This window comes from Acomys minous (assembly GCF_964271855.1).
Source record: "Acomys minous genome assembly, chromosome: 12".
NCBI classification, from domain to species: domain Eukaryota; kingdom Metazoa; phylum Chordata; class Mammalia; order Rodentia; family Muridae; genus Acomys; species Acomys minous.
Genome location: NC_140493.1, coordinates 5,279,642 through 5,294,643, shown reverse-complemented (window position 1 = coordinate 5,294,643; position 15,002 = coordinate 5,279,642). Strand labels below are relative to the sequence as shown.

At 49.0% G+C, this 15,002-nt stretch overlaps 2 protein-coding genes across 7 annotated transcripts in view; one reads left to right on the top strand and one right to left on the bottom strand.

Annotated features, from left to right (window-relative positions):
• The window catches only part of PFKM (phosphofructokinase, muscle), a 41,914-nt gene extending 39,784 nt beyond the window's left edge, over positions 1–2,130 (top strand). For all 4 annotated transcript variants that reach the window (XM_084748638.1, XM_084748637.1, XM_084748639.1 and 1 more), the window contains 3 exons: positions 1,103–1,202; positions 1,276–1,381; positions 1,605–2,130. In XM_084748638.1, the coding sequence (XP_084604764.1) occupies positions 1,103–1,202; positions 1,276–1,381; positions 1,605–1,749 (351 nt within the window). In that variant the 3' untranslated portion in view covers positions 1,750–2,130. The remainder of the gene's footprint in view (positions 1–1,102; positions 1,203–1,275; positions 1,382–1,604) is intronic.
• Positions 2,131–5,230: 3,100 nt separating this feature from the next.
• On the bottom strand, positions 5,231–13,700 carry ASB8 (ankyrin repeat and SOCS box containing 8). Of its 3 annotated transcripts, none has more exons than XM_084750663.1 (4): positions 13,552–13,700; positions 10,631–10,794; positions 8,969–9,073; positions 5,231–6,968 (listed from the first exon to the last, which is right to left on the bottom strand). In XM_084750663.1, exons 2-4 carry the CDS (start codon positions 10,757–10,759, stop codon positions 6,336–6,338), a joined length of 867 nt encoding a protein of 288 aa, XP_084606789.1. In that variant the 5' UTR covers positions 10,760–10,794; positions 13,552–13,700; the 3' UTR covers positions 5,231–6,335. The 3 variants fall into 3 exon arrangements, with proteins under 3 accessions (XP_084606789.1, XP_084606790.1, XP_084606791.1); XM_084750664.1 differs by having other exon boundaries at positions 10,631–10,790; positions 13,552–13,669; XM_084750665.1 differs by having other exon boundaries at positions 10,631–10,888; positions 13,552–13,641.
• Positions 13,701–15,002: the final 1,302 nt, after the last annotated feature.

Below are 15,002 nucleotides of genomic sequence, written 5' to 3'. Positions count from 1 at the left end.
ATCCTTTCTAATAGTGCCACTCCCTGGTGATGGAGCGTTTAAATATCCGAGCCTATGGGGGCATTCTTATTCAGCGTGGCCCTAGAGATATGACCATCCTCTTTGCTTAGGGCAGGGTTCCTCAGCCTTGGCACCATTGCCATTGGGGCATGCTTAGTTCTTTGCTGCTAGGTGGCTGCTCTGTGCATTGTAGGAGCTTAGCAGCATCCAGGCAGTCACACCTCCCCGCCTTCGCCCTCAATTTTAACAAAACATCTCTGAACACAGCCCCCGAGGATGTCCCCCGGAGGATCTCTAGTTGAGAACCAGTGATTGTGATGAGGAAAATGGGGTCCAGAGAGAAAAACATTTTCAGGGTCTCTTACCAAATGTGAATTAGAGCCGAGTTGGCCTGGTTAAGATGCTTTCTCCACCACCTCTTCTCCTTTCTTGAGTGTGATGAGCACGTGTAGGCAGTTGTTAGCATTGACTTCTATCTCCACTAATCAGGCTTCAGGAGAAAGGCCTCATTTGTAAGTAGCACTATGGCCCAGGTGGCCCAACTGATGCCTCTTAAACACCAAACGTTTCTCTAATTCCCAATATCTCAGGCTGAGGGAAGGCGCAGCCCCTGTGGGGGTGGAGTGTTATTGGAGATGTGTGTGTGTGTGTGTGTGTGTGTGTGTGTGTGTGTGTGTGTGTTGTGTGTGTGTGTGTGTGTGTGCATATCCTATGTCCTTTTCCCACTTGTCTACCCACTTTCTCTTAGTTCATAGAAAACCTGACATAGTATTCTGAGGTTCTCCCTGGAGCAGCTAGGTTGTGTTACAGAGGACATTTTGGTATCAGTGACGATGGTGACTGCCCAGCTGTCACACTGAAAAGTAGGCAACGAGACTGAAACGGGATCTGACAGTGGTGAAGTGAAGAGAGCTGTGTGATTACCAAGTCCCTTGCCTGAGTGCCTCTGCATTTGAGCACAGCCAGCTCCCCTGGCTCCCTTCACTGTCTCTGAGTGTACTTTCATGGCCCTATAAATTCAGGACCCATTCTTCCTGTATATTTAGATCTCTGGACTTGATTAGGATTTTTCCCTTTAATTTTTCTGATTTTCCCCCCTCAGGGTGGAAGCCCAACTCCCTTTGACAGGAATTTTGCCACTAAGATGGGTGCCAAGGCTATGAATTGGATGTCTGGGAAAATCAAAGAGAGTTACCGCAATGGTACGTGAGCCGGGAGGATGAGCCCCCTCTACAGAGACTAATGGAGAGACTAATTGACCATCCTTTATTCCAGGACGGATCTTTGCCAATACTCCGGACTCAGGTTGCGTTCTGGGGATGCGTAAGAGGGCCCTGGTCTTTCAGCCCGTGACTGAGCTAAAGGACCAAACAGATTTTGAGTAAGTCATTACATTCTAGAACGGCTCTCCCCTGCTGCCAGCTGTCAAGCCCTCCTTTCCGCAGCCTGTTCACTGTCTCGAATGCTTTTCTTTTCGTAGTAACACCTGTGGGTGTCTATGCCCTCGACCCAGCCCCTTTCACCTACCTTCTGCCCATTAGCCTTTGGCAGAAGTTCACTGGGGTACAATGATATCACACCACCATTACTCCATTTCTCTGTAGGCACCGAATCCCCAAAGAACAGTGGTGGCTGAAGCTGAGGCCAATCCTCAAAATCCTGGCCAAGTACGAGATTGACTTGGACACCTCTGACCACGCCCACCTGGAGCACATTTCCAGGAAGCGGTCTGGTGAAGCTGCTGTCTAGACCTCTCTGGAGTGAGGGGAAATATCAGATCATGGCCAGCTCCTGCCCTGCTCGATCTAAGCCCATGATTTCTCAGTGTTGTAGCCTCTACCCTTCTAGGTTTCCTCGTACTGTGTACCTGCAGCTAGGATCAGCTGTGGCCAGGAGCTGGGGGATGGGCAGTGAGGGACTCTCCTAGGTAGTTCACCACTCCTTGTACCCCAGCTTCAGCTGTCACCCGGGCTGGACTTCTCTAGTGTACCGCTAGACGCCAGCTACTCAGAGTTCTCCTAAAAGTAAGCTTTATTTATTTCTTTGTGATAACAAAGAGTTTTAGATCCCTTTACTTTTACCACAGTGATGAAGTTTAACTACACTAATAAATGCCAGCTGGTCACTGTGCTTTGGGCTGCTCTTGTTATTTATTTTTGGTTCTTCAAGATAGGGTCTCTCTGTGTTAGCCTTGGCTGTCCTGGACTCAACTTTGTAGACCAGGCTGGCCTGAAACTCATGGCGATCTGGCTGCTCTTGCTCTTATCTCCACAGGCGGGGTGTAATGGTATCAGCCCTGTGTCTGCACCTGGACAGAACTCCTGAGAGAACAGCACATGTGACTGTCACGTGCACTTCTGTTTGTTGGGGTTTCTTGTTTGTTTTCTTAGCCGTCTCTTGGTGTATACAGTGAACAGTGAAGCATCTCTTGGTACACCCAGGACACAGGGTACTGGCCCTCAGCCCCATGCCCCACTAGTCTGTCATGCTCTGCAGCCAAGATGGTGAGCCTGTCTCCGAGCAGGAAATTATGGTTTATTTCTTGGTCATATACCCATTACCCAGGCTCACTTTTTTCTAGCCATCCCACAATCTCTGCGGAGCTCAGCATTCTTTCCAGCCCTTTCTAGATGAAAGCCAGACTCCATCTGACACTTCCTTCATGGGAAAGACATGTTTATCTTGGAAGTCTGGATGACAGAGACACCAAGTTCTGGGCTGTGTTGGTGGGCTGTTTGGAAAGATGTTGACTCTTACTCAGCTGAAATCTGTCTTCTGTTCCACAGCACTGACGTGTCCACTACAGCTGAGCCTCAGGATGAGCCTGTAAACAGTACCCCAGGTTGACAGGAGAGCGTGCTATTTTTAATTTGAAGATTAGCCTCCACACAGCCAACTGTGACTCTCAGTCACACACATGCCTCTTTCTCCCAGCCCAGAGCTCGCCTCTTGCCTGCTGACGCAGGAGGAGACGCGTGGCATTGCTGCGGCAGGGCTCTGGCTGCCTGTAGTCCTACTTTACAGCTTCACGGCCGTTCTAAACAGGCTACGGCCAGAGTCAGAACTCAAGGCAGCCCAGTGCTTGCTGGCGTTCTTTAAAGGCCAGAGAAATTAACATAAAACACCAAGTGCTGTGTTAGGTGTTGTACACGTTACCATTGAGTCCCAAAAATAGCTTTATGAGGGGGCGTGCTGACAGTTCTTCAGAGATGAGGACACTGTCTGAGTGATTAATGTCTCCTAGGTTCTAGAGCCTAACTAAACTGGGAGTCAAACTGATCTTTAAAAAATTTTTTTTGCTGGGTGTGGTGGCGCACGCCTTTAATCCCAGCACTCGGGAAGCAGAGCCAGGTGAATTGCTGTGAGTTCAAGGCCAGCCTGGTCTACAAAGTGAGTCCGGGACAGTCAAGGCTACACAGAGAAACCCTGTCTCAAAAAACCATAAAAACAATAAATAAATAAATAAATAAATAATTTTTTTTTAAAAGCCCAGGTATGGTGGTGCATGCCTTTAATCCAAGCACTCAGGAGACAAAGGCAGGCATATCTGTTGTGTGAGTTCAAAGCCAGGTCATTCTACAGAGTTTGCTCCAGGACAGCCAGGGCCACACAGAGAAACCTTATCTCAAAGTCTTTCTAAAAGATTTATTTTACTTTATGTGTAGTGCATATGAGTGTTTTTCTGTTTGTCTGTGTGTGCACCACATGCCTGCCTGCTGCCCACAGAGGTCAGAAGAGGGTGTCAGATACCCTGGAACCTGTGGGTTCTGGGAACTGAGCCCCGGGCCTCTCTCTGCAAAAGCAACAGCGCCCTTAGCTGCAGCACCATCTCTCTGGTCCCAGTCAAACCCTTCTGTGCCTTACCATGCTACCCAAACCCAAAGAGCCATGCAGCCTACAGAAGGAGGGGGAAGGAGAGCCACACACACCAGGACACAAGTGCCAACTGCCACTGTTTCACAGGCTCCTTCCCCTTGTTAATCCAAGCACTTGTTTCTTTGAGAAAATGGTGGAAAGAGAAAGGACAGGTGGAAAACGAATCACAAGAAAAATGACACTTCAAAGAGAGTAGTGTTTTAGGATCTCAAAGAAATCTGAAAAAAAAAAAAAAAAAGTAAACAAAGACCCCTTAAAAGGAAAAATAACCTATTAAGTACATTCCATCTGTGTTGGGTGGCTGGGTGTGGTACCAGTCACCAACTGTAATTATGAGGCGACTGAGAAAATGGGTAACCCAAATGTCATAGGTGTCAATGGTGAGAAACGGAAGGGCACCTGCAGCATGGTTCACAGGCCCAGCTGAACAGCAGCACAGTTAGCCTGGCTGCCAGGTGGTGGTGGTGGGGGGGCATGACTGTTGAACCATTCAGGGAGACAGAGGTGGGCAGATCGCTGTGCGTTCGAGGCCAGCTTGGTCTACAGAGCAAGTACCAGGACAGCCAGGGCTACACAGACAGAGAGAAACCTGTCTGAAAAACAGGACAAAAACCCAAGAATGCTGATGCCCAGTTCCATTCTGACCCAGTGCAGCCTTGGTGGACAGGGCTCAGGTGTTAGCTTTAATCTCCCTCCCTGCATGGCCTTTAGTAACTGCTGGGCTGCGAGCCACAGCCCACAGTCATGGGTCTTGCTCCTGGCTACATTGCAGAAGCCTCTGAAATCAACCCAGCCCTTAACTCAAGAAATCCCAAGCAGTACACGTAGGGGTATGTGTGTGAAATCTTGGCCTTAGTGTTTTTAAAGATTCCTTAGAGACTTAATTTGTAACGTTTTTCATTTAAAACATTTACTTTATGGATGTGTTTGCCTACATGAGTTTAAGTGTACCGCTTGCAGATAGTAGCCTGTAGAGATCAGACCCCTGGACCTGGGGTCACAGATGGTTGTGAGCTCCCATGTGGGTGCTGAGAGCTGGACCCCAGTCCTCCACAGCTGCGCCATCTCTCTAGTCTCGTTTTTTGCAGGTCAGTGAACCTAGGGACTTGAGCATGTGGGTCATGTGCTATGATCACTGAGCTACACCCTGAAGCTGAGGCTAAAGATCAAAACGGGTATTTCACATCTGGGGAAGATGAGGGAGGTGGAAGCTTTTAAAATACATGCCCTAACTTTCCTGTTCACCCATGCGCAGAGCCACTTGCAGGAGGAAAGGTCCGCTGAAGAGCCAAGCCATTTCTTATAAGTGGGTAGGAGAGGAAGCAGAGAAAAGTAGAAACTGGAAGTTGCCAAATTTGCTTTTAGAATTATTTATTTTTTTCAAATGGGCAAACCCCAGCAACAGTGAAGGACAAAGGCAGGCATACTTTTTGAGTTAGCTGCTCAGAAGGTCCTATTCATTTGGGTGTAGTCTCCAGCCAGCTTTTTAAAAAGTGCTTTCCAAACTTGCATACAGATGACAAGGGCAAAATCAACTCCATCCAGTTTAAGAACACAGAACACTGTTCGCTGAAGCAGGCCTTCTTAGGTAGGTGGGCCAATCCCAAAGGAACTCTTTTATATTCTGTTCCTAGCTCCACTTCCCCTACCATTTTCTAGCTCAATAAAAAGCAAAGTTCCAAGAGTAGGGGGGAAAAACCAACAACTCCAAACCCTTAGGGAATGGAGCTCCATGGAAAAGGCGGTGCTGCCCACCCTCCCTTGCTAGAGAGACACCTTTGTCTAAGGTGCAGGGAACTCATGCTCAGCTCACCAGAAAAGAGCAACTAGAAGACTGGCCTGGACATCCTCGGGCTGCTGAGAATCCTGAATCTGTGTCTCCTCAGCAGCAAGATACCCGCCTCCCCTGTGAAATCACACTGCGGGACGACTAGCTCACAGGCAAAGCCAGTTGTTCCTTCTGTGAGGAGGAAGGAGCCAGCCTTCTCAATGCCCACTTCTGAGTCTACACCCCATTTGAAGTTCAAGCATTTATCCTTGGGACATAATTCTTGTTAATTGAAATTGTGATTTTTCTTAAACTTCAGATCAACTCAAACCTTTTAGAAGGAACTCTTTCACAATGCTAAACCCTGGCCCAAGGAAAAGCGTACACTCTGAGTACTTTCCATCTTCCTAGGGAGGTCTACTTACATTGCCAAGTACTTTGCAGGGCTGAGAAAGGCAACTACGCAATAAAACAGCAAACAGAAGTGAGGTGATTTTTTTTTTTTGGTATGGTTTAGTTGCTAGGTATGGGAGAGGAGGTGGTACATACATTACTCATGTGATGTGTTGCTCCAGAATCTATAAACCACGCAACAGAACAAGCTCTTTCCGTGTTCCACAACAAATAGACAGTATTCAAAGACACCCTCACCCTGAGCTGTCTGCATGGCGGCAGAACGGTCTCCTCCAGGCTACTCTAAGAGCAGCAGGTATTCCTTCAGTGACGCTGGCAGCGGGAGCCCCTTCACTGCGTCGGGCAGGTACTGGAGACCCAGGCTTCGGCGGACAGCATAGCGGGCGAGGGTTTTCAGGGTCCCTGGTGCTGAGCACAACACAGTCAGTTTCTCACACAGCTGCTGGTCTTTGGTCACTTCTCGTGGCATGGTGCCATTTTTCCTTAATTCAAAGTGTCCAGCAGCTCTATGGAGGAGCTCGAAGCAGGAGTCTTCTTTCTCTGTCCCAAGTCCTCTAACTAGCAGGGCCACCAGGCGGGAGATGGGCGACTGGCCCTTTAGGTTGATGACTCTGACCTCAGCACCATAATCAAGGAGGATGCTGACACTCTCGAGGTTTCCCTTCATGGCAGCCCAGCTGAGCGGTGTGTCGTTGTTGTAATCCAGGGCATTGACAGAGGCCCCACTCTCTAGGAGAGCACGCACACACTCAGCATTGTTCTTAAAGGCTGCCCAGTGAAGCGGAGTATCTCTGTTGCCATCCAGTGCATTGGGGTTTGCACCATATTCCAACAGGACCTCCACACAAGCCTCATCCTTCTCGGCTGCATAGTGGAGTGCTGTTCGATTGTAACCATCCAGGGCATTGACCTGCAGAAAGGAAGCACCTGTTTTACAGTGGGCAGGTTACTGGGAGGAAGAGAGGCTGGCGAAGAATCCTGCACTTATTTCTCCACTGTCTTTGCCATGAAATGCTCTCAACAATAAGGTAATGTGGAATTCCCCGGAAGTCTTGGTGATACAGGAACCGTCTGCATATGCCCAGCTGGCAGGACTGCAGCATCCACTTCTCTACTTATGAGCATCTCTGCCATAGAGTGGGGAGTGAGGACGGGACGACTGTTAGGATTAAAAATGAGATGGCACACAACAGATGCGTGAATATGCAGAGATTTATTGTAGAAGTGTGGGGAGAGAAGGGGAGAGGAGTTAGCGTCTAGGTGGGGCCAGAGACAGAGAGAGAGTAAGGGCAAGAGGGGCCTCTTAAAGGAGAGTGCAAGAGAGGAATGCAAGAGAGGTGGCCCTTTGTAGTCTGGTGGCGGGAGGTGATGACATCATCAGTTGCTAAGCAAACTGAAGGCAGGCTTATGAAGCTGCTTATATGCTAACAAAGATGAAGTCCAAGTCTTCAATACTGCTCTTGAAGAAATTCTATTTTACCCTGACACTTTCTGTATCCTGTGATTAATAGAAACCAGAGAGAAAAATAATAAAGTCAAAACTCTGTGCTTGCAGCTTTGTTGTGCTCTGTTCGCCCCACAGAGAACGCAGATGAACTCATGAGGCAGGAGCAGCACACATTGCCAGGGCTGAAATGGCAGCTGCCTCTCTGAAACTATCATTAAGATCTTCTTTATACCATACAATGCAATAGAGCAAAACCAAACCATTTAATGGAGTTGCCGTTTTATTTTGTTAAGCCTCGCTCTCATTTTGGTCACTGGTATTATTTGCTCACAGTATAACCGGTTTTTCACTTCAGGGTCACCTACATAAGCAGGTTTAATTACGAAATTAGAACCTAGCTAGTGCTAAGCAGGGAACATCATGGCCATATGAGGATGGTACGCTAGGACTCGGCTCTTCAGCTTACTGCCCAGTGTGTTTGGGACTGCACAGTGGCCTGATGGCTTGTCTGATGCAGATCAGCACCTCAGCATGCACCACATTCAAGACTGCTCACCAACAGCAAAGCCGCTAGATTCATTTGTCATGTACTTAGTGATGGCTGCAAGCTGGCAATCCAAACACTTTCACCCATCCTGCATGCCCTCCTGATAGATGGGGAAACTGAGGCAAAGGAAGGGCTGAAGGAGCCTGTTCAAGTCACATATCTGGAAGCACCCATGCTGGAAATGGAATTAGGAAATCTGGTTCCAGGGGTGTTTGGGGGAGGAGCAGTGGTCGGCTTCAGACAGTCTTGTTTTATACCCAAGCTGGTCACGCCTCACAGTCCCGACTCACCCCTCACAGTGCTGGGATCGCAGATGGGCTGTTCCCATCATGCCTGGCTCAGGGTCTATCCCTTTAAATAACCATTCTTTACACTGTGTTGCCGCATGCCAAAGCCAAGAAGAGTCTACTTTCAAAAATTAATCTTGGCTTTTATCTTAAGATACATTACAAAGAAGGTAAGACCAAGCTATATTAAAAACAACTAGTGGGCAACAAAAGAGCACAAGCGGCCAGACACTGGGGTAGGGATGGCCTCATGACTGACACCCCGAGAGTCATCTCACATGGCTAGCGCTGATGAGCGTTGAGAAGCCTCTGTACCTATGGTAACTGGATCGTCAGCAGCGGAGGAGGCAGTGGAAACGCTAACAGCCCCCAGGAGGTAGGCTGGGAGGGAAAGAGAAATAAAACTCCTCCTCGGAGCCATGTCCAGCTTCACTGAAGGGGAAACGCAAAGGGAGAAAATCCTTAGACTCATTTCATGGATTCACGGGCACGCCTTCCTTTAGTGACGTACATGCCAGGGCCACCGCGGATTACAAAGTAAGCTGCAAGGCGCGAAGGGAAGTTTAAGAAAACACGAAGGCCAAGCTTCTGTGACTCATGAGCGTCAGTGCGCTGAGGGTGTCACTCACCTCCGCTCCCTTTCCCAGGAGTAACTCCACACAGTCGGCGTCCGACACCATGCAGGCACAGTGCAGGGGCTTCAGGGTGCCGTGCGTGCAGTTGACATCTGCTCCCTGCGGGAAGGGGTCAGAGGACACACAAGTGACCGGATGGAGAAGGGCCCCCAGCCTGAGCGTGCTTCGACTACAGGCACCTATTACTTCCATAATGAGTGCCAGTCCTCCAGGCAAGGGGAGACTGAATAGGAAGACAAGGAAGGCAGCTCCCCAGACCAGCGCTGGAGACTCGGCTCAGTCGGTAAGAGCGCTGGTTCTTGTGAAGGACCTGGGTTTGACTCCCAGCCCCTCACGGGAGACCACAGCTTCCTCAGGCACCGGGCGTGCATTGGTGCACAGCTCCCCAGGCTAAGCTATAGAGTTTCTCCACAACACAGCCTGCCGAAATGGCCACCTGGACACCCCTGAGGACATGACCTTAAAAGGCTGCAGGAGGGGTGGTGGGGAGATGGCTCAGAGTTTAAGGGCACTGACTGCTCTTCCAAAGGTCCTGAGTTCAATTCCCAGCAACCACATGGTGGCTCACAACCATCTATGATCTGATGCCTCCTTCTGGCCTACAGGTGTACATGCAGGCACAGCACTGTATACATGAAATAAATAAATAAATCTTAAAAAAAAAAAGGGTGCAGGAAAGTTGGACTGCTGCCTACAGTCTGTGACCACCGTGCTCTGCAAGGCACTTGGCTGAGGACGAGCTGTCCCTGCGCCTTCCTTCCGCAGGAGTGCAGCTCTGAAGCAGCTACAGACCCTGGCTGACAGGGAGCTTTACAGTTGTTTCAAACCGTGAAGTGTGAAGTAACTACACGGCACACCACTCTGTACCATCTCTTCAAAGGGGGAAGGCACCAGGACTTCCTGGGCACCAGGCGTGTAACAGACCATCTGCGGTAGTACTTAGAGTTCCGAAAAAGGATTTCTTTTCTTAAAAAAAAAAAAAAAAAAAAAAAAGACTTATTTTTAAACACATGTATGTGTCTTCCTGCCTAAGTTTCTGCACATGAGGTCAGAAGAGGGCGTCAGATGCCCTGGAGCTACAGTTACAGGTGGTTGGGAGCTGCAGCCTCTCCCTCACTGAGCCACCTCTCCAGTCTCTAATGTTCTTAGTCTGTAATCACTACACAGTTTAGGGGACCGTGTCTTCTACGGAACTAAAACCGGCAGCTGTAGTAACCACACGGGAGACCGAACTCTCTCCACGTAGTCAGGGTGACCCGGATTTGAGGGGGACCTCCACGGATTGAAAAACTGACCTCCCTGTGCTTGCCTCCTGCTAGCCTCAGTAAAACATGTGTACAGGACTCCAGGCTGCATGGCTTTCACATATGTGCATGCCTCATATCCGGACAGATCTTACAAAACCAAACCAAAAAAGAATGGCAAGAGTAGGGTTATCTAGAATACATTTTACAAAGAAGAACACGAGAGGCATAAAGTGAGAGGGAGAAGCGGGTGAAGCAAAAGTTAGAGACCGTAGTTTAGCGCTCAGACTGAGAACACTGACGAACACGGAGCATGTGCTAAGTCAAGGGTGCAGCGGGAACACCTCCTGGGATTCGGCAGGGACCTCCAAGCTCCCCTCAAAGGTTGCCCTGCGAGGACCAGCCCACTCACCCCTCGGATGAGGTCCTCCACGTTGTCGTGTGGGAAGGAGCGGATGGCAGCGATTGTTCGGATCAGGCGCTCGGAGAGGGAGTACTTGCTCTGAACGGTCTGCATGACATACCACATGCTGGAACTCATCAAGGCTCAGAGGGCGGTCACATGCTCCAAACTGCCTGAAACGAACGCGTTCAGGTGGGCGCGGGGTCGCTGAGCATACGTCTCCTTAGGGCTGAGCGTTTTCTGAGGGCTTCCCACGATCAAAGCCGACTTCAGGGAGACCAGGGATTAATCAGTGATTAATTACTGCTCCTCCTGGAACAGGAATGCCCTAGACTACAGTGTCGCTAGGATGTTAAGAAAACCCGGATATGCACGTCCTCAGGTCCTTGCTGAGGTGACTGGGGCAAGATCTCCCTAAGAAGTGTGGTTCTAAGATGCTCCTAGAGCAGAGCTTGGTCTACAGGCCTAGCAAGAAGGAAGAGTTCCTGAAGGCTGAAGATAAAATGAAACACTTTTCCTTCTCCAGACTATCGTTATTTATTTTCGGTACCCACCTTCGGGTTCCTTACATATTTGCCTTACAATATACTTATGCACATAACATTGTTTCTCTGCTTGGCAAAGCCAACCACCACATCACACACAATGTGGACATTTAACAAATGTGGGCTGCTTGGCAGAGTGGGAAGACGCCTGGTAGCTGTGGGGCCAGGGAGGCTAGGGGACAGACATTATCCTGATGATAAGTCACCTGTGAAACATTTTCAAATATTTTCAAATAGACACAAAGCAAGAAATAAAGTAACATTCTAAATTAAGGAAGAAAAGTGAGCGTATAACCGCTCTGGAATCAACATATTTTTACAGTTCAGACCAATAAAATATGCTTCAGTTATAGGAAATAAGCAATTCAAAATAAAAACATTTTAATAATTAGCTAGTCAACATGCCTGAGAAATATAGGTGTGTAACTGCGTTGAAACTGCTTTATAGTGGAGAATTCTAGGGTAAGAGAAAATAATTCAACATACATAGATTCAACTATGATAAAAGTGTTAAAACTACGTAAAATGTGTTAAGTGGCCAGGTGTAGTGGCACACACCCTTAATCTCAGCACTTGGGAGGCAGAAGCAGGCGGATGACTGAGTTCGAGGCCAGCCTGGTCTACAAAGTGAGTCCAGGACAGCCAAGGCTACACAGAGAAACCCTGTCTCGAAAAACCAAACCCAAAACCAAAAAAAAAAAAAAAAAAAAAAAAGAGTGTTAAGTGACAAATCTTCAAATGACAGCTAACAAAGTGATGCATTTTTACAGAAAAAAAGCACCGATCAAAAACTGGAGAAAAAGTATAGGAAGCAGGCCTAATTCCTTGGTGTATTTGCTTAGGAATCTGTGTTTTTATTAAAATACCAACCCTCACCCCAAGAGTAAAGATAGCAGGAGGATTTTTAAAGTAGTGCCTGGTACATGATGGTCCTCAATATTCATTTGTTAAACCAGTATTTGACTTGGCCTCACACTTTCCAGGTCTGCACTCACAAACGCCTGGGTCAGGAAAGTTGCTGTCTAGGTGTGACCCAGAAGCAAAAACTTCCACTTTGGAGCATAATAATTTTTTGTAATTACACATGCAACCACGTAGAGCACAAACCTGAAAAATAGTTTTGTTAATTTTGTAATATATATTTGCTTTTGTGATGGGGTATCCCTTTATCATTAGATAGTATAGTATAAAATTTTTTGTTTTGTTTTGTTTTTTTGTTTTTTTCTAATCAATAGCCATTTATGTTTGTCTCAAAGGTATACAAGGCTTGGTAGAATTTGGCATATCCTTTTCAGTTCCTAGCACTCAAAATACACACACACACACACACACACACACACACACACACACACACACACACACACAGACCATCAGAGACAAAGATCTGTGCCTTAGACTTTGAAGCGAAGCAAACAAAAGCATGGTGGTGGGGGGAGGGGCACAAAATTGTGTTTGAATTCCGGTTCCAACAACGGTGCGGGCAGAACCCGGGCCATCAATAGCTGAAGGCTTGGGCTGCTGTGGTTCTGTTACATTTCTGGTTAAACAGATGAAACTAATAAACCCTGCACTCATTTTACGGGTCTTCGGGGAGTCCAGGCTAAGAACTCTAAACTACTCTCAAGCTCCAGGTGAAACCGAGAGAGGCTAGCATCCGCAGTCAGGATGGACCAAGGATAATCTACCTCGCCGCCCCACGGACGACAATCCTTCAGTTTGAGCCTCAGCTGGGGCTTATGCGCCCCATGCCCTGTTTTCTTTCCCTATGGAATGTACAAAGGACACCTTTGGGGGGGGGGCGGGTGTTTGGGGACAGGGTTTCTCTGTGTAGCCCTGGTTGTCCTAGACTCGCTTTGTAGACCAGGCTGGCCTCAAACTCACAGCTATCCTCCTGCCTCTGCCTCCCAAGTGCTGGAATTAAAGGCGTGCGCCACCAGGCCGGGTTTAGGACACTTTTTTTTTTCCTTTTCTGTTTTTTAAGCAATGCATAAAGACACTCAGCACACCCAACCGCTCCTGCCCTGGGCAGCCGGCCTGGACCTCGCCCCCGCGGGGAGGCTCCCAACCCCACCATATGGGCCGCGGGAGGCTCGCGGCCGCCGGGCTTGGCCGAGCCCAGGGGCGGCGACGAGGGCACGAAATGCCAGGGCTGCGGAGTCCCCTGCGGCGGAGACCCCCGGGCGCTCGCAGCAACTGGGGGAGTCCGGGAGCCTCAACCTGCACCCGGGGGCCTCGGACACCGGCCAGTGTTCGCCCCCGCCACCCGGTAAGACCGGGAACGGCGGCCCGCAGCCCGGGCAGGCGGCGAAGGGGCGTTAACTGGCTGCGGAGCTCCCGGCCCGGGGACCCGGCTTCACACCGTCCCGCACCCACGGTCGCACTCACCGAGCCGCGGGGCAGACCGGTCCGGGAAGCCGCTGTCAAGGCGTGACCCGGAAGCAGAAGCGGCCCGCCGCAGCCCCTGGGTTTACAGCGGAAGTCGGCCGAGTTGCGTGGGCGCCTGCGCGCTGGCCAATGTGAGAAAGCGGAGTGCGCTTGCGTGGACTCTGGAAACCCAAGGTACTTAAAGTCTCCTAGGGAGTCTGTTCTTTCTCCGTTTTCGACCTCTAAAGCAATGCGCGTGGGCTCAATCGATAGCTCGCCCACAGCCTCCGGCCTGGCGTCCTGGTCCAGTGGTGGAAAAGAAACCCACGACTTCCAGCTTTCAAGTCTATGGACCGGGCCAACGTGGGAGCATCCCACTGGGCTGCCTCCCTGTGTCTATAGCCGAAAGCAGTCCCCATCCCAACAGCATCCTCCGCTTGGCACCATCCATTTCCAAGTGGAGTACAAGTTTCACATAACTGACCCAGTGAGTGGCTGGTGACTGCCCCTCTACTCTTGATCTCATGGATGAAACCCGGCTTATTTGAACCACTGCTCTCTCTTAAGAATTCACCCACTACACAACTACATTTCCACCTGTAGCCCGGAGGGTGGCATCCACCCTGTTTGTAAGTTCTGGGCTCGACAGCTCTAGTTCACCGTCATGAACCGCACACAAGCCTAGGCCATTTGTTGAGACTGATTTGTTATTTCACTCGGTTTCTCTCGCCAGTGTTAGTGGGATACTTAAAGATCCTTCTATTTGTAGAAATTTTTATTTTACTTAACTCCAACGCAAAGCGTCTTGCTTCCAAAATGTTTGCTCCATTGCCCAGATTTGAACAGCTATCATGACTCTACAGTACTACAAAATGGAACCTGTGAGACTTCGTTATAAACATTGCAAAACCTACAGTAACTGTTCCATTTTTGCTTCCTCTGGTGTCTCCTTTCTAAAGAAAGGTAAGGACAACAGTGATTTTCAATCTTCTTCTTTTCTTCTTCTCCTTCTTCTTCTTCTCCTTCTCCTTTCTTCTTCTTCTTCTTCTTCTTCTTCTTCTTCTTCTTCTTCTCCTTCTTCTCCTTTCTTCTTCTTCTTCTTCTTCTTCTTCTTCTTCTTCTTCTTCTTCCTCTTCTTCCTCCTCCTCCTCCTCCTCCTTCTTCTTTCTTTTTCCCTTAGTGGATGGAGAGACAGCCATGGGTGCTGGGAACCAAACTCATATTTTTGGTTGTGAGCCTAGCCTTTAACGGCTGAGCCATCTCTCCAGCCCTCAGTCTTTTTTGTTTGTTTGTTTTTGTTTTTATTTTTTGGTTTTTCGAGACAGGGTTTCTCTGTGTAGCCTTAGCTATCCTGAACTTGCTTTGTAGACCAGGCTGGCCTTGAACTCACAGTGATCCTCCTGCCTTTGCCCCCCTAGTGCTGGGATTAAAGGCCTGCGCCACCACGCCCGGCTCAATCTTAAATTTTAACA